At 43.6% G+C, this 25,898-nt stretch overlaps 1 protein-coding gene across 3 annotated transcripts in view; it reads left to right on the top strand.

Annotated features, from left to right (window-relative positions):
- Rnf185 (ring finger protein 185) overlaps positions 1-21,417 on the top strand; it is a 32,063-nt gene extending 10,646 nt beyond the window's left edge. The window contains exons 2-8 of one of the 3 annotated variants that reach the window (XM_021177645.2): positions 1,320-1,416; positions 6,674-6,894; positions 10,411-10,429; positions 12,634-12,746; positions 13,962-14,016; positions 17,399-17,516; positions 19,331-21,417. In XM_021177645.2, the coding sequence (XP_021033304.1) occupies positions 1,354-1,416; positions 6,674-6,894; positions 10,411-10,429; positions 12,634-12,746; positions 13,962-14,016; positions 17,399-17,516; positions 19,331-19,428 (687 nt within the window). In that variant the 5' untranslated portion in view covers positions 1,320-1,353 and the 3' untranslated portion in view covers positions 19,429-21,417. The remainder of the gene's footprint in view (positions 1-1,319; positions 1,417-6,673; positions 6,895-10,410; positions 10,430-12,633; positions 12,747-13,961; positions 14,017-17,398; positions 17,517-19,330) is intronic. The other 2 variants (XM_021177646.1, XM_021177649.1) reach the window with 2 other exon arrangements.
- The last annotated feature ends 4,481 nt before the right edge of the window (positions 21,418-25,898 follow it).

The following is a 25,898-nucleotide window of genomic DNA, read 5'->3' as shown; positions in this document are numbered from 1 at the left end:
TTGTTTGTTTTTAGTGTTCATGGATGTGTGCATATCCATATGCATGATCCTGGGTGTGTAGGTGTATATGCTTCCATATGGAGGCCAGATAACGACCTTGGGTGTCATTCTCAGGAATATCACCCACTGCCTTTTATAAGGGGACTCTCATCAACCTGGAGCTCACCACGTAGGCTAGACTAACTAGCCAGAGAGCCTCAGGGACCCTTCTGTCTAGACTTGTTCATGTAGGAATTACATGTGTATAATACCACTATGCCCAGCATTTTTATGTAGTTTTTAGGGATCAAACTAAGGTCCTCAAATTTGTGAAGCAAACACTGTCAATTGAGGTACTCCCAAGATGCCCCTCACTCACCTCCTTTTTAAATAAAGTGTGATAGACTGCTCTGGTGACATATGCTTATAATTCCTAGTACTCAAGAGGCAAGGAGCCAGGCAGTGGTGGCGCACACCTTTAATCCCAGCACTTGGGAGGCAGAGGCAGGCGGATTTCTGAGTTTGAGGCCAGCCTGGTCTACAGAGTGAGTTCCAGGACAGCCAGGGCTACACAGGAAACCCTGTCTCGAAAAACAAAACAAAAAAAGAAGCAAGGACAAGGAGGATCACTGCAATTTCTAGGCTAGACAGGTGACATAGCAAGACCCTGTCTCAAACAGAAAAAAAGAAAAGATAATGTAATGGACAGTGTTCCATCACATAGTATACTCTACCATTGGAATGTACCCCTTTACATAGCTAGAGAGGGGGAAGGATCTAGATGGGGAGAGAATCATTAAAATCATGGGCACTTTGGAAGGTTGGGTGGGGGGTTCAAGCTATGAACTCCAGTTTAGAATATGAGCAAGCGGGCCAAGGGGGAAGGGGTCTGAGGTCTTCCTCCCTGCTCTTCTTGGTTCCACACCATTCCCTAGGCTCCTCCTACACTGACTTTTGGCTCAGTGACTTCAACATCTGTCTGTTGTGCTGTATCTGTATCCTCCTCTGCCCTCACATGTTCTGCAGACCTGTCAATCAATGCCAAGCAGACTGGGTGAGATCTTTTTTATAAATCTGACAAGGTAGAGTAGGTTGACTCCATAGGGAGCCTATAAGGACTGAAGAACGGGACCAGTGCATCCCCGGGAAAAGAAACCATCCTCTCAGACTCCTCTATCCTTCTGGACCTAAAAAGATCATGCATGTCTTTAGTCGTGTATTTGGGACCAGGTCTCCTGGGGACTATTTAGGCCTTAAACATCATTTAGACTCTTGAATTTTACAGCTGGTTAATGTGTATCCCAGATTCCACTCAACCTACTTATTTCTTCCCACTGCAGCCTTTCATGCGTGTGACATAGACATTCTTGGAATATGAGTCTCATCTCTGTCTCCATTTGGTCTATCAGCAGTGTAGACAGGCTCGGACATGCCAAGGTTGGTTGCTGCAAGGATATTCAACTCTGAAATTCTCTCATTGTTCAGTTCCTGGGGTGAGCAGATGAGAACTGAGGGATTCGGGCTTGTTCACGTTTAATCTCTGCATTCCTAACTAAATTGCAGATCTGCCTTAGTCTCAGAGCACCACTTGTGTCACCCTAGACATCTCCAACTGAGGAGTGCTTTTCTAACACTTTTTTTGGAAAGATTTATTTATTTTATGTATATGAGTACACTGTAGCTGTTTTCAGACACACCAGAAGAGGGCATTGGATTCCATTATAGATGGCTGTGAGCCACCATGTGGTTGCTGGGAATCGAGCTAAGGTCCTCTGGAATAGTAGTCGGTGCTCTTAACCACTGAGCCATCTCTCCAGCCCAAGGAGTGCTTTTCTAAATGTGCTGTATACTCGTAATAAATGACCATTTGGGGAAAGGTTCTTGGTTCAGGTTTCTTTGGTTGTGGTGAAGCACCATGACCAAAAGCAACTTGGAGAGTAAGAGGGTTTTTAGACTCACTTCCACATCCCAGCCCATCACTGAAGGAAGTTGAGGGAGCATCAATCACTAATTAGGAAAATGCCCTACAGGGTTGTCTACAGTCTGTTACAGGAGCATTTTCTCAATTTAGGTTCTCTCTGATTAAATGACTCTAGTTTGTCAAATTCACATTAAAAATAAGCCAACAAGCAAACAAACAAAAACAGCCAGCACAGAGGTGCTGAGTGATATTGTTGTTTTGTTTTTGTTATTATTGGGTTTTATTTGTTTTAAGAAAAACAGTCTAACTCAGGTGATTCTGATGGAGTCCTTACAGAAAGGATTCTTACAATTTAACATGTACTTTTAGCTCGACTGCTAAATTCCAGAACCTCATCCTTGCTCTTCTCTGTGTGACCTCCATGCAGCAGCAATAACTGTGGCCTGCAGTTGTCAGTGGAGAATTGTTTGTGTGACCTCCACGCAGCAGCAATAACTGTGGCCTGCAGTTGTCAGTGGAGAATTGTTTGCTGCATGAATGGGTGAATGAATGATGAGTTTGCTCCATACTTCATTAAGGAAGCACAAAAATTATAGAAATGAGTTTGGGGGCAAAGACTGCACATCTCTCTCTCATAAAGCTACATGTTAGTGAGGTAGCATAAAACTGTAGAGTGGAACATAGATGGTTCAGTGGTTAAGAGCACTGGCCTCTCTTCCAGAGGACCTCAGCTTGATTCCCTACTACCCATATAGCAGCTCATACATGCCCTCTTCTGTCCTCTGCAGGCACCAGGCAGATAGACATATATGCAGGCAAAATACATACATGAAATAAAATTTAAATTTAAATGTAGAGTGGACTTGGAGAGGTGTCTCTGGTTAATAGTACTTGCTGTTCTTCCAGAAGACCCAGATTTGGTTCCCAGCACCCAATACTGCAGCTCACAACCATCTGTAAGAATATAAAATGTGTTTATATTGTATTGGAAGCTCTGAATCTGGCACTGTGTGGTAGCCGGGCTTTAGGCAAGTCCTTTAACTTCCCTGGCCTGATGCTCTTATCTGTAAAATGGAGTGAGGATCAGAAGCAGTAAAAGATTTGAACCTGCAGTATGCTTCAGGTGAAGAATAAAGAATGGCTGGGTACGGGCTGGAGAGATGGCTCAGTGGGTAAGAACACTGACTGTTCTTCTAAAGGTCCTGAATTCAAATCCCAGCAACCATATGGTGGCTCACAACCATCAGTAATGAGATCTGATGCTCTCTTCTGGTGTGTCTGAAGACAGCTACAGTGTACTTATTTATAATAACAAATAAATCTTTAAAAAAAGAATGGCTGGGTACAGTGGTACATGCCTTTAGTCCCAGCACTGAGGAAGTGAAGTAGAATGATTACCAGAAGTTCCAGACCAGCCACAGTGAGGTTGCTGTATTGGTAAGATCAGAGTCTATAGGCTCTGTAAGGACCAAGATTGATTTTAGCAGCTCAGCAAGGGTCAGGCCCTGTTTTCTTTTTATTCTAGGTAAAAGTCTAGTGTCCGAGTCAACCAGGACCTATATTATCTGGCCACTGTCCTAGTCCTACAAGACCCATGAGGCTGTGGCTACATTTTTTTGCTCTATAGGTGCTTAGCAGGTAGCCCCAAAGTGATGCTACTCATCTCTCTTTGCACATGGGGTTAGGGAGGAGGTAGAGAAGAGGCTTCATAGATGAGTATATGGCTTTGGAACCCAGAATTGCAAAGGGGTTTGTGAGCAGGCAGCCTGGCAGTCGACCATAACCAGTCATGCACACTTGCACTCACTCATTCAGCAGTTATCTGAGCACCTACTGGGATGAGGCCTGGAGAAGGGAATCAGGATAAGAGTGGTGTGGTATGTTCAGAGTTGTCATGTCCCAGTATTTGGGTCGCTGCATGGCTGTTATACCCTGCAAACTCTCAGCTGGCCTTTTGCTGTCTCCTGACTATTCCTACCTTAACACCTCTCTTTACCCCAGTTTTTGCAACATGCCTGTGAGTGGTAGCATGAGCCATGCAGAGCCTTGTTGGATCGGGTAGGATGGGTTGATTGTAAGTATTGCGTATGTGGCAATAGCCCCTCCCACATTGGTTTGCTCTAGATCACTGATCTGGGTAGCCCTGTGCTTACTTTTCAGGGGATAAACGAAATTAGTTAGTTTATATAACCTGGGTTGACCTCAGATTTACATGTAGCCAAGAATGCCCTTGAACTTCATTCAGATCCTCCTGCTTCTACCTCTTTTTTTGTTTTTTTTTGTTTTTCGAGACAGGGTTTCTCTGTGTAGCCCTGGCTGTCCTGGAACTCACTCTGTAGACCAGGCTGACCTCGAACTTAGAAATCCTCCTGCCTCTGCCTCCCAAGTGCTGGGATTACAGGCATGAGCCACCACTGCCCGGCCTGCTTCTACCTTTTAAGTTTTGAGATTATAGGTATATACCACTGTGCCTGATTTTAAGTGGTGCTGAAAATCCAGTTGTTTTATGCATGCTTGGCAGACTCTCTGCAAACTGAGCTACATCCCCGTTGCAGAGAAAAGAAATTTAAACCATGGTCAGTCAGTATTAGCGTCAAATTTGAATTTAGAGCTTTTCAGGATTGAGGGAAATGTAGACATTATAGGTACTGCTATACTGGCCTGATTTCAAAAGCAGTATATTAAAAATGTGACACATCAGGACATGGTGATATATACCTTTAATCCCAGCACTGAGGAGGCAGAAGCAGGTGGGTCTATGAGTTTGAGGCTGGCCTGGTCTACATCATGTGGGTGCTGGGAACCCAGGTTTAGATCTTCACATTTAAACAAGAAGCATTTTACTGACTGAACCATCCCCCTAGCCTTATTCTGGAATATTTTAAAGTAAATTCCAAATATCCTATTGTTTAATTAAAAAAAAAAAATCTCTGTTTATGCGTGTGCATATATAAGTATGTGACTATCCTTCCTCTGGAGTGGTCTGCCTTGTTTTTTGATTAAGTCTCTCATTGATTGGCCCAGAGTTGGCCTGACTTAAAGTTACATAATAAGATTATAACCCAACAAAATTAACAGTAATTCTGCCAATGTTAAACAAAATAGATGAGCGTTAGTAGTACACATAAAATGAAGTAGATCTCAGAAGGCATTTGTTTTTCCAACAAGGAAGCACTGGGGCTTGTGGATGTGTATAGCGATGGAGTGCTTAGTGTTGAACTAGCATTGTAAGGGCCTACATTTACTCCCTAGTAAAATAAACACACACACACAAACACACAAGGTTATAAAGAGGAAAAGGAGGAAGCTCTAGACCATGAAGAAGGTCTTGGAACTGAGGCTAGCAAGACACTGCTACCATCAGCAACCAGCTGCCCTTCTGGGACATCACGTAAAATGATGTAACTGAGTGAAAAAGTGGCGGAGACCTGGCCTCTCTCCCTGCCCAAGTCGCTAAGCTGCAGTTGTAGTGAGAGTTGCTCATGAGCCCCAAGCTGTGAAGGTACAGCGGAAGGCTTCTTGGTCTGAGAAAACCAGCTGTGGGGACTTGATCTTTTTTTATTTGGAAGCTGAAGTCAAGGTGATCTGATACCCCAGTGGTGAGTCCTCATTTTATACCTGAGAAAAGCATGGCCAGGAAAAGTGTGTTTCCTAGCAGGCTGGAGGCTGGGCAGCTTTAGGTCTCTATGGTAGCCACCCAGTATTTCTGCTTCTAATTCCTGAACTAATGAGGGTAACCATATGAAGCTCCTGACAGGCTCTTATTGTGCACTCAGAATTCCTGGGTATGCCTTGTATGGGTCTCTTTGTCTTTGCTTGCTTTCTTTGATTTGGAAGTAGTGGTCAATAATGATATGTTTTTCACTGGCAGTTGGTGACCAGCCTTAGCTATGGTGATGTGGTGATTTGAATACAAATAGTGTACCACGAGTCCCGGTCTTAAACACACACTAATCACTCAGCCAGCCAACTCAGTGTTCCTGAAGTGACCCGGGCTGCCTAGAGCATGAGTGTGCCAGATGACGTTGGGATGTGTGGGAGGGACAACTTTTCCTTCACTGGCATAAATTCCTTTTAAAGTGTGTTGATATATTTAGACAAAATAAGGTAAGTGGTATCCAGCTGGCAGAAAGTACCAAAGACCATCATCGGCTGCTTCAAGCTTCCCAATCTTTCCCAGTCACGGGAATTTCTTTATATTCTGCCATATACCAGTCATAGTCTTGAGTAGATTCTGTTCTCCTAGTCAACATAAATTGTCCAAAATTAAAAGATAGCTTGGCCGGGTGGTGGTGGCGCACGCCTTTAATCCCAGCACTTGGGAGGCAGAGGCAGGTAGGTTTCTGAGTTTGAGGCCAGCCTGGTCTACAAAGTGAGTTCCAGGACAGCCAGGGTTACACAGAGAAACCCTGTCTCAAAAAAACAAAAAAAGAAAAGAAAAAAATAAGATACCTTGGCAGTTTAATTTAATATTTAATGGAGAATAACACGTATTACCTGCTGTGGTTAATCCAGGAAATATAAATATAAATGGGAAAGCTGTGTTGAGAACTTTCTAGAGGTTGCTCTGCATTTTTGCAGTTTGTGTTTTATGAGATGTGTTCTTGGGCCATTTCCATGAGCAACTCATGAGGAGTGCATGAGCTTCTGTCCCTGCCGCCCTCTGGGAAATCATAGTTAGAGTTTATAGCTGAGAGAAGATGGAGGTATTGGCTTGGAAGTTGAGGGAAGTAGGCTGCAGCAATGGACAATCACGTGCTTTCTGCCTTCCAGGATTGTCTTGAGAATCTTCCCTGGAAGCTTTGCTGGCAAGCAGCCATGGCAAGTAAAGGGCCTTCGACCTCTGCATCCACTGAGAATTCCAATGCAGGGGGGCCCAGTGGCAGCAGCAATGGCACTGGTGAGAGTGGAGGGCAGGACAGCACCTTCGAGTGCAACATATGCCTGGACACAGCCAAGGACGCTGTCATCAGCCTGTGTGGCCACCTCTTCTGGTGAGTACCCTTCCTGCTATCTCTCTGGACACCCTACCAAGTTTGAAAGCCCATGACCCTAGGCAGATGTTTCACTTTGGACAGAAGATGTTTGGGATAGATGTCTCACTCATTTTGATTCCTGATGCTCTCAGACCCAAGGGACCAGAAGCCTCAGTTTCCATCCTAGCTCTACTGCTGAAGGTCTGGGTAACCTTGGACAAATCCTGATTTTACCCTGGCCAGCTTCCCATCTCGCCAGAAGTAAGGCCATTTTGTGAGCGTGTACTGCCACTTGAGCAAGGCTCGCTTGCTGTGCTGAGTCTACAGACAGGATTGCATGGTGGTTTTGAGCAAGGACTGTGGAGCCAGACTTTGTCTTCTCAGATCTTGACTCTGCCACTTCCCTAGTGGATGACCTTAGACAGGGAGTGTACATCTTAACTTCTGTCTTATTTTACAGACTTATTTCTATTAAATGGCCCCAAATAGTGAGCATGTTAAATTACCACATATCATGTGTGCTGGCTTTGATTGTAATTGTTCTGTATTCTATATGTATGTTGTGAAATGAAGCAGCAAGGTCAGTGTTCTAGTCTCAGTGCCTACAGAAACCCCTGCTGTCTCTGAGAACTTAGGTGGATGTGGAGTCGTGGAGAGATGATGTCTAATAAAGTCCAGGGCCCATGCCACCCCAGAGCAGGTGGTTTCTAGAGATGGGCATGTATGGTGTCAGCTCATGTGAATCCCCCTCTCGACAAAAACAAACCCCTGGATGGGATGTTAGGAAACAAGAATAGCTGTGGAGGGATGGGCCAGATTATCAAACCCAGGGAACATAGACCCCATTAATATTTTTGCGTAGGAATATGGTGAAGAAAGTGGTATTTGAGAGAGTTTAAATTCTCAGCAATATAAAAAGTAAATTTATTGATGAATTAATAGACTAAACAAAGGTTTTTGATTTTGAGATTTTTTGGCACTAATTGTTGTTTTGTATAAACGAAAGTGACGGAACTAAGAGAGGCAGAGTGATACTGAAAAGAACAGGTTTAAAGCAGTGTGTGTCTGACTGCAGCGTGTCTTTAACAAATCCATTTCTTCTCTGCATGTCAGCTTCCTCTGTTCCATAGAGATGGTTATGCCTCCTGGTGCCATCCAGTGACAAGAAAAAGTAAAAATCAACTCAGCCACTCTGACACATAGTAATTGCTTCATAGGGAGGAATCTTCATCATTATTTTTGTTTGTTTGGGTTTTGAGACAGGGTCACTATGTAGACCATGCTGACCTTAAAATTTCAACACTTTTCTTGCCTCTGCCTCTGGAATCCTGCCTTTATTACAGTCCTAAGGCTGGTCCTGAAGGTCATTTATTCACTTAGATTTTTAACCTACAGCATTTGAGTGAGCTCTAGTGGAGTCCTGTTGTTATTTGAGATGCCCTCTAGAGAGGTCACAGTGGCCCCAGAAGCTCAGTGCTGGGTTCAGATTTGAGCATTTCCTGTATTTAAGACCCTGCATTGCCGGGTGGTGGTGGTGCACACCTTATTATAATCCCAGCACTCGGGAGGGAGAGGCAGAGGCAGAGGCAGGTGGATTTCTGAGTTTGAGGCCAGCCTGGTCTACAGAGTGAATTCCAGGACAGCCAGAGCTACACAGAGAAATCCTGTTTCAAAAAACCAAACCAAAAAAAAAAAGAAAAAGAAAAAGAGAGACCCTTCATTTGTGTGTGAAGCTAGCCTTGTTCAGGGATTGCAAGAATCACTGTCTCCTTAGGCCATGAGGTTTTTTGTTTGTTTGTTTGTTTGTTTGTTTTAGTTTTGTTGTTTTTGTTTGCTTTGGTTTTTCGAGACAGGGTTTCTCTGTGTAGCCCTGGCTGTCCTGTCATTCACTTTGTAGACCAGGCTGGCCTCGAACTCAGAAATCCGCCTGCCTCTGCCTCCCGAGTGCTGGGATTAAAGGCATGAGCCACCATGGTTTTATTCATTTGGAAAAGACACACGATGTGTGAGAGGTGCCATGACTGCCACATAGTAAGTTGTAGTAGATTTTTGTTGACTTTCTTAATAAGAAAGCAAAGAAATACTAAAAATCTGGGATTGAATACTTTTCCTTTAGTGCTCTAATGCCATGTTTTTGTTTTTGTTTTGTTTTTTTTACGTATAAAACTATTTTTTATTGCATCTTTTCCTCAATTACATTTCCAATGCTATCCCAAAAATCCCCCATACCCTCCCCATAATGCCATGTTTTTAATGTAGCAGTAGATATTGAAAAGACAGTAGAGAGTTTTCAGTCCTGATGTAAGTTACATGTTTCTGAACCTTGGCTTCCTCCTTTGAAAAACAAGACACTGGAACCAGGGGTATGGTTCCATCTGTAATCCTAGCACCCAAAAGGAAGCTAAGGAGGTAACTTAATGGTTAGGAGCACTACTTGCTCTTCCAGCGGACCCAGGTTTGATCCTTAGAACCCACAATAGTAGCTTAGAACTATCTGTAACTCTAGTTCCAGGGACTACAACAACCTATGGCTTCCGTGGGCAATATGTGGTCCATAGACATACATGTAAGAAACACTCATGCCCGTAAAATAAACAAATAAACGTAATACCCTGAAGCCTGAGGTAGAGGATTAGGAGTCTGAAGCCAGTTTGGGCTTATGGTAAAACCCTGTATTTAAATAAATTAATTAATTAATTTAAAAAGAAAAAAAAGGAAGTAGTGTTAGGCAGCAGCTCTATAAGGTGGAGGTAGCCTTTCCCGGGTAGCTTCTCTGTCTGTCCCATTACAAAGATGTTTTGAATAGGCCTGGCCTTTCAAACCACTTCCTGCTAGGAGAGCAATTTGTTAAATTGGATTTGAAATAATAGAAAATCCATATATCACTTGTGAGCCTGAGGAGGCTGTGAACCCATCTGATACAGTGCATATTGTGTGTGTGTGTGTGTGTGTGTGTGTGTGTGTGTGTGTGTGTGCTTTTATATTGTCATGTGTTACATGACAATGCCGACTTTTCATGCAGATTATTTGACGTATATCAGATTCCTTCAGAACCTATAATATCTGAAAGATTAACCTATGGATAAGCTGTGCTTGGTTGGCTTGTTTGTTTGTTTGTTTGTTTGTTTGTTTTAGGGGGTTCAGGCTGAAGACTGGAGTCATGTCTCTCTATTCTCTTGTTTTTCCTGCGGGTTTAGCTTTTTCTTGTCTGTTTTGTTCTTTCATTTTGTTGTTTTAAGACAGGGTCTTCTATAGCCTAGGCTGTAAACAGTCTCACTGTGTAGTTGAGGATGACCTTGAACTCCTGATCCTCTTCTGCCCCTGCCTCCCAAGTACAGGATTACGGATATGTGCCTCCGAACCTTTTTCTATACGTGATGCCCCTGATTGGTGTGAAGCCTCACTGGGGTTGCAGTACTCCTGTTCCCCCCTTCTGATGTCCCTTCCCTACTCGTGGAGTGTTTCTGCTAATGAAAGCATTTTTCTCCTTCCCGCTTTCCTTCCTGATGATTGGCCGCCCTGGGGACTCTGTAGTTGGCCGTGTTTACATCAGGTAAGATGTACTTCATTTTGCTTTGTCTTTCATCAGCTAGAGTTGCACAAGACAGCCCTTCTCTCAGGGGACTACTGTCAGAAACTGCAATCTCCCTTGCTTCTGGGCTCAGTTGCCCTTTTTTATACATGCCCGCTGACCGATATTTGATGTAATAAAGAGGTCTTTTCATGTCTGAATTAGTCCTGGTTCTGCCAATAATAGCCATATGGGCTTAGATGACCATTTACAGATGGATTGGACTTGATAATGTTAGCTCCCTTTTTGTTTTGTTTTTTTGTTTGTTTCAAGACAAGATCAAGTGTATCCCAAGCTATATCCTCAAACTCACTATGTAGTTGAAGATGACCTTGAAATCCTCCTTCCTCAAAGTGCTGGGGTTATAGGTGTGCATCAAAATGCCTGCTTCGTGTAATGCTGGAAACCTAGGATGTCTTGCTTGTTAAGCAGTTGATCTGTTAACTAAGTCACATCCTCACCTATTAGATCATTTTCTTGTTTGTATCTGTTTATAAAAGATAACTAGATAACTTCTGGGCTAGAGAGACAGCTCAGAGGTTAGGAATGTTTGCTGCTTTTGCAAAGGGTCAATTTCAGTTCCTAACACCTGTAACTCTAGCTCCAGGGACTCCAACACTTGTGAGTGTGCACACACACACACACACCAAGATAAACATAAATCTTGAAGAAATACAAAGGTAGCTCCTTTCATGTCGGTGCACCTCTTTTCTAAAAGGTCTTGGGTTTGGTGAGGAGAGGTAGCTTTTGCAGAGGAGGGAAGTCTTGTTTTAATTTATTCTGATGCCTAGCTAGTGTTCACTAAGAACTGAGCCTGGCGTTGGCAACTGGATGTGACCAGTCACAGCCAGGTAGCATTTCCATGGGTGCCAGAAGTACAGCAGCATCACACTGGTGGTGGCTTAGAGGGTGCTGGGGGGAGGACAGGGACTAGACTGCTCTGTTTCCTCCTAGAGAGAGAAGAAGGAACTAGGAATGAGCAGTCTAACTCACATGAACTTGAAAGAATAGACTTAGCAGAACGTATTAGTGTGAGCTTCAGGAGATGATGTAATTTAGGTTTTAGAGCTATTGGCAGCTAGGGAATGTAGGATATAAAGTCATGAAATGCTGCTATTTCCGTATCTCTGAAGTCTTTGGCTCATATTCATTTAGTATACTTTTTATCTTCATACTAGAGATTCAGTTTACATCCAAAAATAATATAGAGGGGCTGGGTCATAGTTCATTCATAGTATGTATACTGATGATGTGCAAGGCTCTGAGTTTAATCCCTAGTACTAGAAATAAGTAAAGGTTGAGAAAATATACATCAGAAACCCTCGAGTGCCCAAAAAGAGGTCACAAGTTAGGTGTGGTGGCATACTTCTGTAGTCCTTGTACTTAGGAAGCAAAGGACGTGAGGATTAAGAGTTCAGCATCATCTTCAGATACGTGAGACTCTGCTTCAAAAAGAAAACAAAAAAAAATACAGTATAACACTTTAAAAAGAAAGTTTAGGTAATCAGCAAACTCTATCCCTTAACACAATATCAAGTGACCCAAAAATGATGATCACATCTAGGTATTGATGTCAGGTTATACCGTTTTAGGGGAATATGATATAAAAATGAGAAATTGGGGATGGAGGTACAGCTTAGCATGTACTGCTCTTCCAAAGGGACCCAAGTTCAGTTCGCAGTACCCATGTTCACACCACCTATGACTCCAGCTCTAGTTTCCTCCTCCAGCCTCTGAGGCACATGTATTTGTTTGCATATACCCTCTCCCTCCACTAACATATACATAATTAAAAAACAAGATATGTATTTTAAGAAAACTGAGAAATCACAGAAAGAAAAATAAGATAATGGATAATTTGATTGATCCTGAAAGTAAGGTTCTGTTCATACCAGGAGCCTGCCAGGAGGCCTCAGGCTTGTAGCTCCTTCTTACTCTCCCTGGAGAGTAACAGAGAAAGAAGCCTGTTTAATTACTGGTATTTAAAGGCAATTTTTATTTTATTCCCAGTAAATATTTTTCAATGCTACAAACAGACATTAGATTATGGTTCCTAAATGTTCCCAGCTCAGGCTACTCCAGTTGGTGTTTCCCACACTAAGGACTGTGGCTTCACAGTCAGATGCTGCACTTGACTAATGGCAGGGCAGCTTTGGTTCATTCTTGTGTTTTTCTCTCACTTGTAGTGGTTGGAGACTAGACCTAACAGACAAGTGTGTCCAGTCTGCAAAGCTGGCATCAGCCGGGACAAGGTCATCCCCCTCTATGGCAGAGGCAGCACTGGACAGCAGGATCCCAGGTAAAGACTTGCTTTATCTGATACCCATATCCCCACTTGGATGGGCTGTTATTCACATCTACTTAGCCCTCTAACCCTACTTTTAGCTTGGTGTTTGTTAATGGCTGCCTGATTTTGATGGAGATGAGAGTCACCTGGGAAGGGTGGGGCCTGAGAGTAGAAGAGCCAGGCTCCCACTTGCTGGCCCATCTTCAGTAGGTGCTCAGTGTTGTCTGCCAGCAGGCAAACAGTTGTGCAGTATTGTGAAAGCACTTCCTGCAGCCTGGGAAGCAGGAGTGTGCCCAAGGACTGGGTTTGCTGCACCTATGAATAGGAGTCTAGAGAGGGAGGGAATTGGAAATCTGATGGCTTTGTGGGGACGGGATTTCAGAAATGAAGATGCCCTTTTGACCTGGCACCTGGACCTTTCCAGAACAATGTCTCACTGTCTGGCATTTCACCTGACTCCATAACTCCTGTCTATTAGACAGACAGAACTTCTCCTAAAGAGTGTTTTCTGTCACACTTGTGTTTGCTCTGAGGGCCGAAGTACTCTCCCTCGTCCTACTCAGTCTACACCCTGCATCCTGCAGCCTTTTCTTGATTCCTGCCCTTATTTTATGAAAGCCTTAGAGTACACCCCTCCACCCCTACCCCCCACAGGTGATCTTTCCACCCTATATTGTGACTACTTGTATCTCTCTTGAAATCATCATCATCTCAAGAGTGGAAACTGTCGCAGTGTCAGTACTGATTGCATCCTGCCTCATGCCTGATGTGAAATAAACATTCATCACACCATTGGGCGGGTCTGAGGCCTAGCAGCAAAAGTAAGATAGATAGCATGGGGTACTAGCCTAAGAATAATGGAGACCAAACTGAAATTAGTAGGGAGATTAGACAGACCTTGAACCTTAACCCTATCAAACAAACTATCCTTGGTTTTAGTCTGGCTTAGGATTTCTGGTACCCATGAGCTCATATTATGCAGGCCTAAGGAAGGCAAAACTGGCCATTTTTCATAACCATGGACCAAAATCTCTGTTGCAAGGTAGGCTGTGCAATCTGATAGCTCTCTTAGAACAAGCTGGTTTTCCTGATTTGAGGTAGAATGGTGTTAGAATTTTGTTAAGCCAACACAGTTTTGTGTGTTGAACAGGAGAGTGACCTCTTGCTCAGTCCTCAAGGGGAACAACTAACAACGTTTAGTGATGGCCTTACTTTGTTTCTTTTCAGAGAGAAGACTCCTCCTCGTCCTCAAGGCCAGAGGCCAGAGCCAGAAAATAGAGGGGTGAGGAACATTCTAGGAAACACTTCTAGAAGTGTGCCTGTGGCTTTGAAACTTTCCTGTTGACCTTCCAGTTTTAACCCTCATCCTTTAAGTAAAGGAAAATTTATAAAATTCAAAAAGAAGATAAGCAGGGAAAAATCCTAGAACCACTCATCCAGTGATAGCCACTGGGAGCATTTGGGCCTGTCTTCTCATCTTCCTTTACTCTGTGTGTGTGTGTGTGTGTGTGTGATTAATTTATACATGTATGTTTATTGATTATGCACTTACATACTTCATATATGTTTTAATTTATTCTTTTTTACTGTGTGTATATGGTGGGGAGTCAGTTCCTCTTCCAGCATGGACCCTGGAGATGACACTTAGCATGTTAGGCTTCACGCCCAGCCCCTTTAGTGCCTGATTGTCTTTCCAGCCTGATTTCTTGGGTTTTTGAGATAGGGTCTCACTATGCATCCCAGGCTGATCTGGAACTCATGATCTTCCTCCCTCAGTCTTCTACTGCTGATATTATAGACATAGGCTTCCATGCCTAGATAATCTTCCTGCCTCAGACTTCCTTTTGCTCTCTTTAGTAATGCTTAGGCCACCATGACTTGTTTAATTTTTTTTTTTTTTTTTTTTTTTTTTTTTTACTTTTTTACAGTATGTGGCTCTTATTTTGTAATTCTTAAATTTTCATCTATTCTGCAAATACCACGTTCCTTAATGTGCTCAGGTAATTACTATAGCAGTGGTAATTTAACAGTTAGCCTAGCAAATGGTCTCTGCTTCATGGAATGTACCCATGAGAATTGGAGAATTTCAACAGTGCAGTTTAAAATGTTGCCCATGGTCATGACATTTAACGGTGGCTGTTGAGTTGTGCAGACCTAATGTAATAGCATCCATTGTATTATAGGTCACTTACCTACTACCTTTGCTGTCTGAAACACACTCACAGTTGTGTGCAGAAGTACAATTATTTCATTATGATAAATTCTTAGAATCACTGGATCAAAGTATGTACATATTTAAGTAAAGTATTAGTCTTTTTTCAAGTAGCAATTTCTTATTAATGAGGCCTGGGAATGTAGCTCATGACCAGGAACATAGGCAGGCATGGTGCTGGAGCAGTAACTTTTAGCTTATATCCTTATCTACAAGCAGAAAACAGAGAGAGCTAACTGGAAATGTCTCAAGTCTTATGAAACCTCAAAGCCTACCCCCAGTGACACACCTTCTCCAGCAAGGCCAGACCTCCTAATCCTTCCCAAACCGTTCCACCAACTGGAAACGAAGCATTCAAACATGAACCTATAGCACCCATTCTTATTCAAACCGCTACCAAGTGAATTCAGTGCCAGTTTGGACTATATGAAACTCTTTCAAATTAATTAAAAAATTTAAAAATATACATTAATGAAATTTATTTAACTGAACGGTTAGAATCTTGAATCAAATATATGCTAATTTCTGCAGTTCTCTTCATTTGTATACCATACATTATTTTTAATTCTATTAGAAATTATGTGTGTGTGTTTGCAGTGTGTGAACTCAGCTATGCATGATTGTAAGAAGCTAGAGGTATCATACCCCATTGAAGCCTAAGTGGAAGGCAGTTCTGAGCTACACAAAGTGGTGCTGGGAACTGAACGCAGGTCCTCTGAGGAACAGTGTCCTCTTAATCATGGAGTCATGGCTCCAGCTATATATTCTTATTTTATGTCCCTCTCACTCTTCGGTTAACTGTTTTCAAATTTAACTTGGGAGTATATTTCATGATATGCTAAAAGCAAAGTATCTTTAAAATGTCGTTGTGTTATCTTTTTAATCTTGTGTTTTAGAGGGGTGTTTGTTCATATTCTAGTTTTTTATTGTTTCATCGTTTATTTATGTATATATGTGGGTATTCCCTGTGGAAGCCAGAATCTCTCGAATCTGGAGTTACAAGTATTGTGAGCTGCCTGAATGGGTGCTGGGAACTGAGCTCTGGTCTCTGAAAGAACCAGAAATGCTCTTAACTATTAAGCCATCTCTCTAGGCCATTCTTTTATTTTTGAGAAAGGATCTCCACCTATAGCCATGTTGGCGGAGGGGGAGGGGGGCAGGGGGCTTGAACTCAGCTCTCAAGTGCTTGAACTATAAGCATGTGCCACCACTCTTGGCTTCTTTTTTGTTGTTTATTCTTTTGCTTTCCTTTATACTTCACATATCTCACGTCATCATAACCTAGCAATAGGAAGCACGTTTTGAATGACATTATAGTAGAACTATATAGTAAGAGTTTTGCCAGGTGGTGGTAATGTACACCTTTGACCCCAGCATTCAGGAGGCAGAGGCAGGTGGATCGCTAAATTTAAGGCCAATATGGTCTACATAGTGAATTCCAGGACAGCCAGGGCTACACAGAGAAACCCAGTCTCATAACAAAGAAACAGAGTTTTGTGTGCCCAATCTCCTTTAAGCTTCATATAAATCCATGCAGAGGGCATAGCTGAGAGACAGATATGTGTAGTGTCCAGGGGCACAAACAGAACCGAAACCCAATCTGGGTACTACTGAAGTCCTGCTCTTGACTGCTAGATAGTCTCCCTTTACCTTCTTACGCTCTGCTTGCTCAACCAGCATTAGCAAGCAACAGAAATCAGAGACCTCAGGAAGCCAGAGGCTTTGGCCCTGGTGGCTGAAGGCCCTCCTCTGGATCCTAAGCACCTGCAGCTGCTACTAATCTAGTTTGCTTGCTTGCTTGTGTGTTTCCTTTCTTCCTCCTAATTTCTTTCTTTCTTTCATTTTTCTTTGGATGGCTTTATTTCAGGGAATATCTGGCTTATTAATCAGCGACTGACCGACTCTTCCTCGTTCCAGTTTGCAATGGCTAGTGCCCTAAGCACATTGAGAGCACATAGTTCCTTAATTTCTTTCTTCTCATTATGAATTTTCTAGCTGTATAGTATGCAGATAGTCTGTATAGTATGCAGATAGTCTGTATAGTATGCAGATAGTCTGTATCCTATTATGATGTTCCTTTGCATTTGGCCATGGGACTGATGGCCAGCTTTGTATTATAGATAACATGTAGAAAATTTTACTGGCTAATATGGAACCCTGGAAAATGATCTAACACTGTATATAAACCTGAGAGCAGTGTTTTTCGCTTTTGGTCAGAGCTGTATCTTTTTGGACCAGTTATAGCCCCTTAGCTATACGCCAAAGGTAGAAGGTCAGAGGTGCCTCCAGAGTTCCTTTGCTTTGTGGTGTGGCTGGGAAGAAGAGCCAAGGCCTTAGTTTGTGGCAGAGGGACAAGAAGAAACATGAGGACCATATTTGTGCTATGATGTAAGACACTGAGAGATGGTGATTAAATCTGCTTATTTTTCTTAATTGCTTTTCTTCTCCACAGGGATTTCAAGGATTTGGATTTGGAGATGGTGGCTTTCAGATGTCTTTTGGAATTGGAGCATTTCCATTTGGGATATTTGCCACAGCATTTAACATAAACGATGGACGGCCTCCTCCAGGTAAGCCCGCTTTCCTTAAATCAGGAATATATCCTGGTAGAAAGCTGCTTAGAATTCAGCAATATAGAAGTTGCAGATTATTATCACTGCATGCATAGACTTCCCAAAATCCCTTAAGTTCTTTGCAGATTGCCACACTTATCCAGTGATCTGAGCACTTACCATGTATTAGGTACACGAGGGATGCGTTCTGTTTTATTACAAACAGGGGGGCTCATCACCTGCACTGCAAGTAGTGATTCTAAGACATAGCCTATGACCATAAATTAAAAATTATAAACAATACTTAGCTAATAAAAGCTTAATCCTACACATGACCTACACACACACACACACACACACACACACACACTTTGACCATTTTGGATCAGGGAGGAGTGAAATGTTAGGACCTCCTGTTCCCTGGCATCTCTCAGAACACAAAATGGGACTGATGCCAAACTTCAGACCTTGGGAACTGTGTTTATATGTGTCATCTGCATTTCTCCTTTTAGCCTCTTATCTGTAACAAGACAAACTGTATTCAGAGTACAGCACAGCAGCAAGGTGTGTGCTTAGACTCCATTACACTCTGACACAGCCCTGCTTATAGTAATGGAGCCTTTTGGGCCTGGGTACAGTATGAAGAGCAGAAGTGAGTAGTGTAGGGCTGGTCAGGAGCTCAGTGCTCTGAGTATGATAACCCATTCAGAAGTCATCAGAGCTTTCCCTGCTTCATCCAGTTCCTTGGACATAGTGAGCAATAAACCTCTTGGTTGCCTGCCTGCATGAGTTTATCAGAGCAACCAACTGTGAGGGGATGACATGCTACCCCACAATGTACTCAGGTACTGCTTCATATCTTGAATGTCTCTGCAGTTCACACATTGTTTTCTCAGAGGAAGGGGACCCCAAAAGACAGGATGTGATTTGCCTTAAAGGAAAGACAGATTCCTGTAGAAGCAGCAGGAACTTCCGACTAGCTTGCTGCTTTCCACCCTGGTCCAGCTTTCAGACTGGATCTCCTCCAGTTCATTCCACAGCCAGGCCGCGCTCTTGATCAGTTTTCCTTTGTCATGCTCGGTACAGTTTGCACAGCTGAGAGGTGGATTCAGTTGCCTTCCTGCCTTACAATACTCTGACTAGCTTTTCTAAAAGCAGAGCTTCTTACTTACTCAGTTCCCCCTCTCCCTTGACATGTGATTTCTGGGCCCTGGTTCTGGGAAGAGCAGGCATACAAGATAGGTTTAGAGCCATCTGGAGCAGTGTTCAGAGAGGCAGGAGAGTAACAGTGTTCATGTTCGGGCCCTTATGGTCTCAGAAGGCCTATACTCTACTTCTGATACTGCCTTGAAAAAATGAGACCTACCAGCCGGGTGTGGTTGAGCACGCCTTTGGATTTCTGAGTTCAAGGACAGCCTGGTCTACAAAGTGAGTTCCAGGAAAACCAGGGCTACACAGAGAAACCCTGTCTCGAAAAACCAAAAAAAAAAAAAAAAAAAGAGAGAGAGAGAGAGAGAGACCCACTGAGGAGTACCATGCATGGGGCACAGTGTAGGGAAGACAGAGGGGCTCTGCTCCCTGTGTATCTCCTGATAGTTCACTGGCTCATTTGCATATGCAGGACAGCTCTTTTGAAGATCAAAGCCTCATTGTACTATTTTGCTTATATTTGTTTTGGTTCCTTTTATTTGAAGTTTGGGAGTCTTTTTATTGACCAGGATTATAAAGAGTTATATAAAGAAATGAAGATTCGTCCTCTCTGGTTCTGGCCCCAAGGGGCAGCATGCACAGCTATAGCCTTCTAACAAAGTCTCTTCCTCCTGTTTCTCTAGCTGTCCCTGGGACACCCCAGTATGTGGATGAGCAGTTCCTGTCACGCCTCTTCCTGTTTGTCGCCCTGGTGATCATGTTCTGGCTCCTGATCGCCTAATACAGGACCCTGTTAACATCTACAGCAGCGCCTCTGGACTGGTGATATGCCGCACCCACTCCTGTGTTTGATTTGTTTAATCCTGACCCTGGGATCAAGGGTCAGAGACACATCAAGGAGTTGGAACTCAAAACCAAAGGAACCCCCAATTTCACCACTGCTGTAAACACTCTTGTATAACCTCAGGTCTTGTGCTGAATCTCCTCTCATGGGTGGCAGTGTGAAGTTCTGCTCCAGCCTTCTCAGCAGGTCCCAGCTCTACACAGGGAAGAGATGGGAAGAAAGAAACAGTTTCTTTAACGAGAACTTTAAACTACAAAAATGAAGGGATGAACCAAATGGTATTTACAGAAACTTACTTTCATCTTTTTACATACTCCTTGGTAAGTGGCCTCCACTCCCTATCCCGAGAGACTCCCTTCCACATCCCAGTACTGCTCCTCCCACCTCCCCCTTCCTCAGCAAAGACATAAGAAGGTCGGTTGTAGCAGCAGAAACTGAAAATGCTGATGACCTTACCAGAGACTCTGGCTTTTGATTGGCCCTGGGCCTTGTTCAGTGTCTTGACCGTAGAAAGCAGCTTGGATGACCTGCTGGCTTCCTGGTATAGCTTGTCCCTGATGTCACTTGGCTCAAATTTCCCATCAGCCTTCTCTAAACTTCTGCTGAATTCAAGACTGACTGTTCTGCTTTAGGGCTGATACAGGAATAGCAGGACAGGTTGCCCCTGCCCTAGGCTATAGAAGCCTGAGTCATTCTCTCACAGAACTTGCCCAGAGAAACTGGAGGCTTTCTCAGGTCAGCCCAGCTGCATGTAGAACACTACTACCCTCAGAAGCCATTGTCCTTTTTAAAAAAGGCTAGGACGCTGACTCCATCTGATGGTGAAAACTCCTTGAATGTGTGCTGAGCCCAGGGATACACGAGGCTCCTGAGCAAGCAACCCCTCCCTGGTGACATAACACAAGGACCTCAGAGATACAGTGTGGTCGTCATTCCTTAGTCTTCCTCATGTTGATTTGTTCTTGAATTTATAAGCTGTTTCCTCTGAATCTGATTGTGGGATTGTGGTGACAGGCAGGAGAATAGTCACCTGCTGAGACGGTTCTTGCTCTGCCCATCAGGCCTCTTAGAAATGTCACCTCTCCCTGGAGACCTCAGCAGGGCAGCAAGATGGACCCTTTTGTTCACTTCTCCAACACCCACTGCCCCAGCAATAACAAACTGGGAGAAAGCCTTGCCTGGTGATTTTTCTAGATGACTCTGTATGATCTATGGAACCCTAGACCTTGAGGATGGTGAAAGAGCCTCCTCCTCACTGCTCAATCCTCACCTGCCAACGCCAGTGTTAGTGTTGAAATGAATACAGTATGAGTATTGTGTAGGAGGGTGGTTTGGCAACTCTAGCTGGTAAGAATAAGCCACCAACTTTATGGTATGCCTGGCAGATTTTAAATATTCTTTGTCGCTTGGAAATCCCTGGTCACGGGACCCCTGGAGTGTCTCTGTTCTAGAGAGAATTGGTAGTATCCCTCAGTGTAGCATGGCCCTAAGTAGTAGAGGGAAAACTTAAGCCAATGAACACAAAGGAGATGAGAGAGGGATTGTGAGTAGTGAAGTAAACCATTTGGAATCTGGTGAAATGGATGACCCAGGTGTGTAGCAGCAGAATCATCCCAGGGCATGCAGTAGCACAGCTGTGGTGGCATGTGCCCCTGTGAATAGTAACATAACAGGACTATACATCTGCCAGCAGCTGAGGCTAGACAGCCAACTTGGACTTTATGGGCCATTCCTCTACAGACTCACCACTCATCCCATGGCCAAGGCAGCTTTCCCTTCTGTGTTTTCTGTGTCCTCAGCCTCCACCTTTCTGCTACCCTCATGGACAAGGACAATGGGAACATGTAAGGCCGCATACCTTGACCAGCCACTGATTTTCACTGTTGTGAAAGTGATTTGACTTAGAATTAAATGGTTTTACATTACTGTGAGTGTGGAGCTTGTGTCTTGGGATATTAGTTGACTGGGGTATGTATGGGCACACGGGTTTGGCCCCTGGACAGTACCTGTCTAGTAATGTTTATGTCTTTAAACACCCATTCAGAGGTCCTGACAAATGCAAGGAATCTCTACGTCACCAAGCACCAAACTGCCATGATGAAGCTTAGCTTGTCTTGCCTTGACTATGCCATTTAGAGGAGTCACAGATTACTCAGTGTTGAAATGTCTCCCTGTGTTCAGGTATAGAGCAGGAGGGCCCGCGGGCCGATCCTTCCTGGCGCAGAGAGTGTGCCCTCCTTGAGGTTCCTTGGTACTGTGTGACATGGGATGGAGGAAGTTGATGAGGTTTTGCATTTGTCCCAGCTTCAGGCTCCAAAACACCAAAGCTATAGGCCACGCCCTCTGAAAGAAGTACATTTCTTCCTCTTAGATTTCGACCCAACAAGGGTCAAGTTGAAGAGGGCCTGATTACAGCAGGAGAACTGGGAGGTAAGGAGCTTCAGAGTAAGTCTGTTGGCGTGAGCCTAGAGTCCCAGCTACTCAAGACACAAAGGCAGGGGGACAAAAAGTCTGGTGAGGCTTGGGCTGCTAAAATGTTTCAGCCTAGTAAAGGCACTAGCCACCAAATCCCACAACTGGACCTTGACCTCTGGAACCCAACGGTGAAAAGAACTAACTCCCAAAAGTTGTGCTCTGACCTCCATTTTTGGACCAGATCACGTGCATGCCCTGACTACCCTGCCACATCATTCAAAATAATACATTTAAAATTTAGGGACTGGAGAGAGGGGTTAGTGCTTAGGAGGGATAGCAGCTCTTGTAGAGGACCTGTTCTCAATGACCAATACAGTGACTCACAAGTGTCTGGTTCCAGGGGCTTCACCATCCTTCTGTGACTGCTATAAGAACATTCATGTGGTGCATATGGATATGTGCCAACAAAACATTTATAAACATACAGCGAAAATCTTTTAAAAATAAACTTTTTTTAAAGCAAAAAACAAGACCAAAGATATAATTTAGTGATAGAGCACTTTATATCAGTGAAGCACTAGTTCAGACCTAAATACCATCGAAAGAAAAAAACAAGGAAGCAGTGGAACTCATAAGCCAATGATACCAGACTTTTTGTTTTTTGTTTTTTTTAATGGGGAACAAAATGTATAGAGCAGGGGCTAGAGAAATGATTCGTAGGCATGAGAACTAGACATGGAAGTTTGGATCCCCAGCACCCATCAAAAGCCTGATGTGCAGGTCTGTAATCCTACTGCCAGGAAAGCAGACAGGAGGATCCCTGAAGCTCGCCAAAGGTTAGAGCAATAATAAAAGACCTCTTTGTCTGTGTACAAATGCAGACATAATGCATGCATATACTACACACAAACCCTTACAGCACAGAGTAGGACAAGAAAGCCTTCATGTGTTATCCCAACCACCCAACCCCAGCATCCATTAACTCAGGTCCAGCCCTGTTGGATCCACCTCATCCTAACATGCTCCTTCTCCCTCTCCTACCCAGACTCCAGTCAACCAATTGTCTCAGTATGCATCCCAGAACTGTGCATTTTGGTTTTGTGAGTGTTCTGCTTGTATGTATATAAGAATGCTGTGTATGTACCTGGTCCTTGCAGAGGCTAGAAGGCACTGAACTTGAACCTGGAGTTACAGATGGTTCTGGGAACCAAACATGGGTCCTCTGGAAGAACAGCCAGAACGCTTAACTTCTTGGTCATCTCTCCAGCCTCACATTTAAATTTTTTGGGAAGCGGGGTATCATTTAGCTCAGGCTAATCTTTAAAAAATATTTTTTGTTTTATGTGCCTTAAGTTACTTTCTTATCTCCTTGAAGAGACACCATGACTACGGCAGTTTATAAAAGAAAGCATCTGACTTGAGTTATGGTTCCAGAGGATGAGAGTCCATGGCCATCATCGCATCAGGCAGGCATGGCACCAGAGCAGTAGCTGTGCGCTTGCTTACATCTGGTCCACAAGCATGAGGCAGAAAAAGAGCCAACTGGGAATGCCATGGGCTTTTGAAACTTCAAAGCCAGCCCCCATGACATGCCTCTTTTAACAAGGCCACACCTCCTAGTCCTTCCCAAACAGGTCTACCAACTGGAAACCAGGCATTCAAAGTTATGGGCCTATAAGGGACCATTCTCATTCATGCCATCACAGTGTGTGTGAGTGTTTTGTATACATGTATGTCGTGTCACCACATGTATGCCTGGCACCCACAGAGTTCCGAAGAAGATGTTAGATCTCCCTGGAACAAATACCATTTCCTTAACTTTTAACTCCTTTATGTATTTTGGGTGGGGGACAGCACTATGGTGCATGCCTATATTCTCACACTAAGAAAGGAGGATCAAGTTTGAGACTAACATGGACAGCAAGGAGGTGTTATTTAAAAAAAAATGTATGTGTAGGCTGGGTGTGGTGGCACAAGCCTTTAATCCCAGCACACTGGAGGCAGAGGCAAGAGAATTTCTGTTTGAGGCCAGCCTCATATATATAGTGAGTTCCAGGGGAGCTAGGAATGTATAGAGAGATCCTATTTCAAAAAACTGTGTGTGTGTGTGTGTGTGTGTGTGTGTGTGTGTGTGTGTGTGAGTGTGTGTGTGTGTACACATATATACTGTGATTCAAATCAGTTTAGTAAGTTTCTGGAGCAGGGGACACAGGGTTGAGACCGCTGCTGGCCTTCAACTCTTCCTTTACTATCCCACATCTGTCCTTTAAAGAAACCATGTCATGGAGCTGGAGAGATGGCTCAGTGGTTAAGAGCACTGACTGCTCTTCCAGAGGTCCAGAGTTTAATTCCCAGCAACCACATGGTGGCTCACAACAATCTGTAATGGGATCAAGACAGCTACAGTGTACTCATGCACAATAAATAAATAAATAAATAAATAAATAAATAAATAAATATTTAGAAAAAGAAAGAAAGAACCCTGTCATGATGCTGGCTCAGTGTCTTAATGGAAAGGACCTGAGTCACTCCTGTTGAGGTTAAAGTTCCATAAGTGCATAAAATTGTTAAGCCCAATGGTTTCACAAGATTCAACCCTGAGATGCACACACGTGGGGAAGCAAATTTAGAAATAAAGCTCTCTACAGTGCTGGAAATGACAGCATGCCACACAGTAGCCACTAGCAATGTGTGACTGTGAAGCACAGGGAATGTCACCAGTGGAGCTCTAGAACAACTATATTTTTCCATTCCTATTCTATAATTCCATTTCATTTTTACTTTTTCCCCATCTTTATTTTTTATTTTAAAAAAAAATATTTTTTTAATATGTATGTGTGTGTGCTGGGGCCTCAGGAGGCCAGAAGAGGTATCAGATTCCCTGGAACTGGACTTACAGTATAGTCTTCTAACCAGTGAGCCATTTTTCCATCCACAATCCCAATCTTAGTTTAAATAACCCCATCTAATATCATATAGCTCAGTGCAGATTTAGCCTAACTCATAAGGGTTGTAAAATGATACGATGAATGTTTTTAGGATTGAGAAGAATCAGGCATAAAATTGCAGAGACTATGGAAAGATGTTGATTGTAGGACTAATATGGTCTGCAATGGTCTACGTGGTGTTTATAGAAGAGTCCCAGGATGAGGGAGCAGGAGACAGCTGCAGGGTGAACTGTGTGATCTTGTAAGGAGTGGGGAGCTATTCAGGGAGTTTAGCAAGGAACCGAGGAGCAAGACCAGAAATGGTTTCGGACCTAAATCTGTCCATCTTCAGGGATAACTCAGGAGGGAAGGAGTCTGGAAGCCAAAGACTGGCTTAGCTTGAAGCCAGCACAAGTGGCAGTGGCAAAATCCTGGTGGGCACAAACAAGTGCCCTTAGGTGGCAGAACAAGAGCTGCTTTGCTTATTTGTTTTGGAACATGGCTGTGAAGCAGAGTTAGAGGAACACAGCTAGGTAGGCAGGGAAAGCTAAGGCAGGCTCCCTGAGATAGTAGCTGCTGCTTCTTCCCAGAAGACTCTTCAGAGAGAAACTACGGGAAGGCACTGGGCTGGCTCTGTATCTAGACAGGACCAGTAGCGGAAAGGGAAGGACCTAGAGTGCCTGTAAAATACCCAAGCCAGCATATCTTGACTGTAAAAGGTGTTGCTTTACTCTGCAGCTGAGTCTTCTGTCTTTCTCAGTTCAATTCTTTGTTCTTGACAGGGAGTAAACTAAGCAATCCCCTGTACAACCACTGTCACCTGCATTGTGTTTCCTTCATAGTCCTCAGCCTAGCCCTGAACCAGTAGGCTCAATCTGTCCTCCTGTCTCTGCTTCCTAAGTTTCTGGGAATACAGACATGAGCCGCCAAGACCAATCTGAGGTAGCTGTAAGGTTCAAGTCTTCAAGAGCCTAAAGACTAGATTGTGATTCAGCCAGTACAATCTAGTCTTGGGTACTAACTAGGTCTGATAACTAAATAAACTAGTGAGGTGGGTGCTTTCTA

The sequence above is a fragment of the Mus caroli genome, chromosome 11 (genome assembly GCF_900094665.2).
Source record: "Mus caroli chromosome 11, CAROLI_EIJ_v1.1, whole genome shotgun sequence".
Taxonomy (NCBI): domain Eukaryota; kingdom Metazoa; phylum Chordata; class Mammalia; order Rodentia; family Muridae; genus Mus; species Mus caroli.
This window is presented reverse-complemented; position numbering and strand designations above follow the sequence as displayed.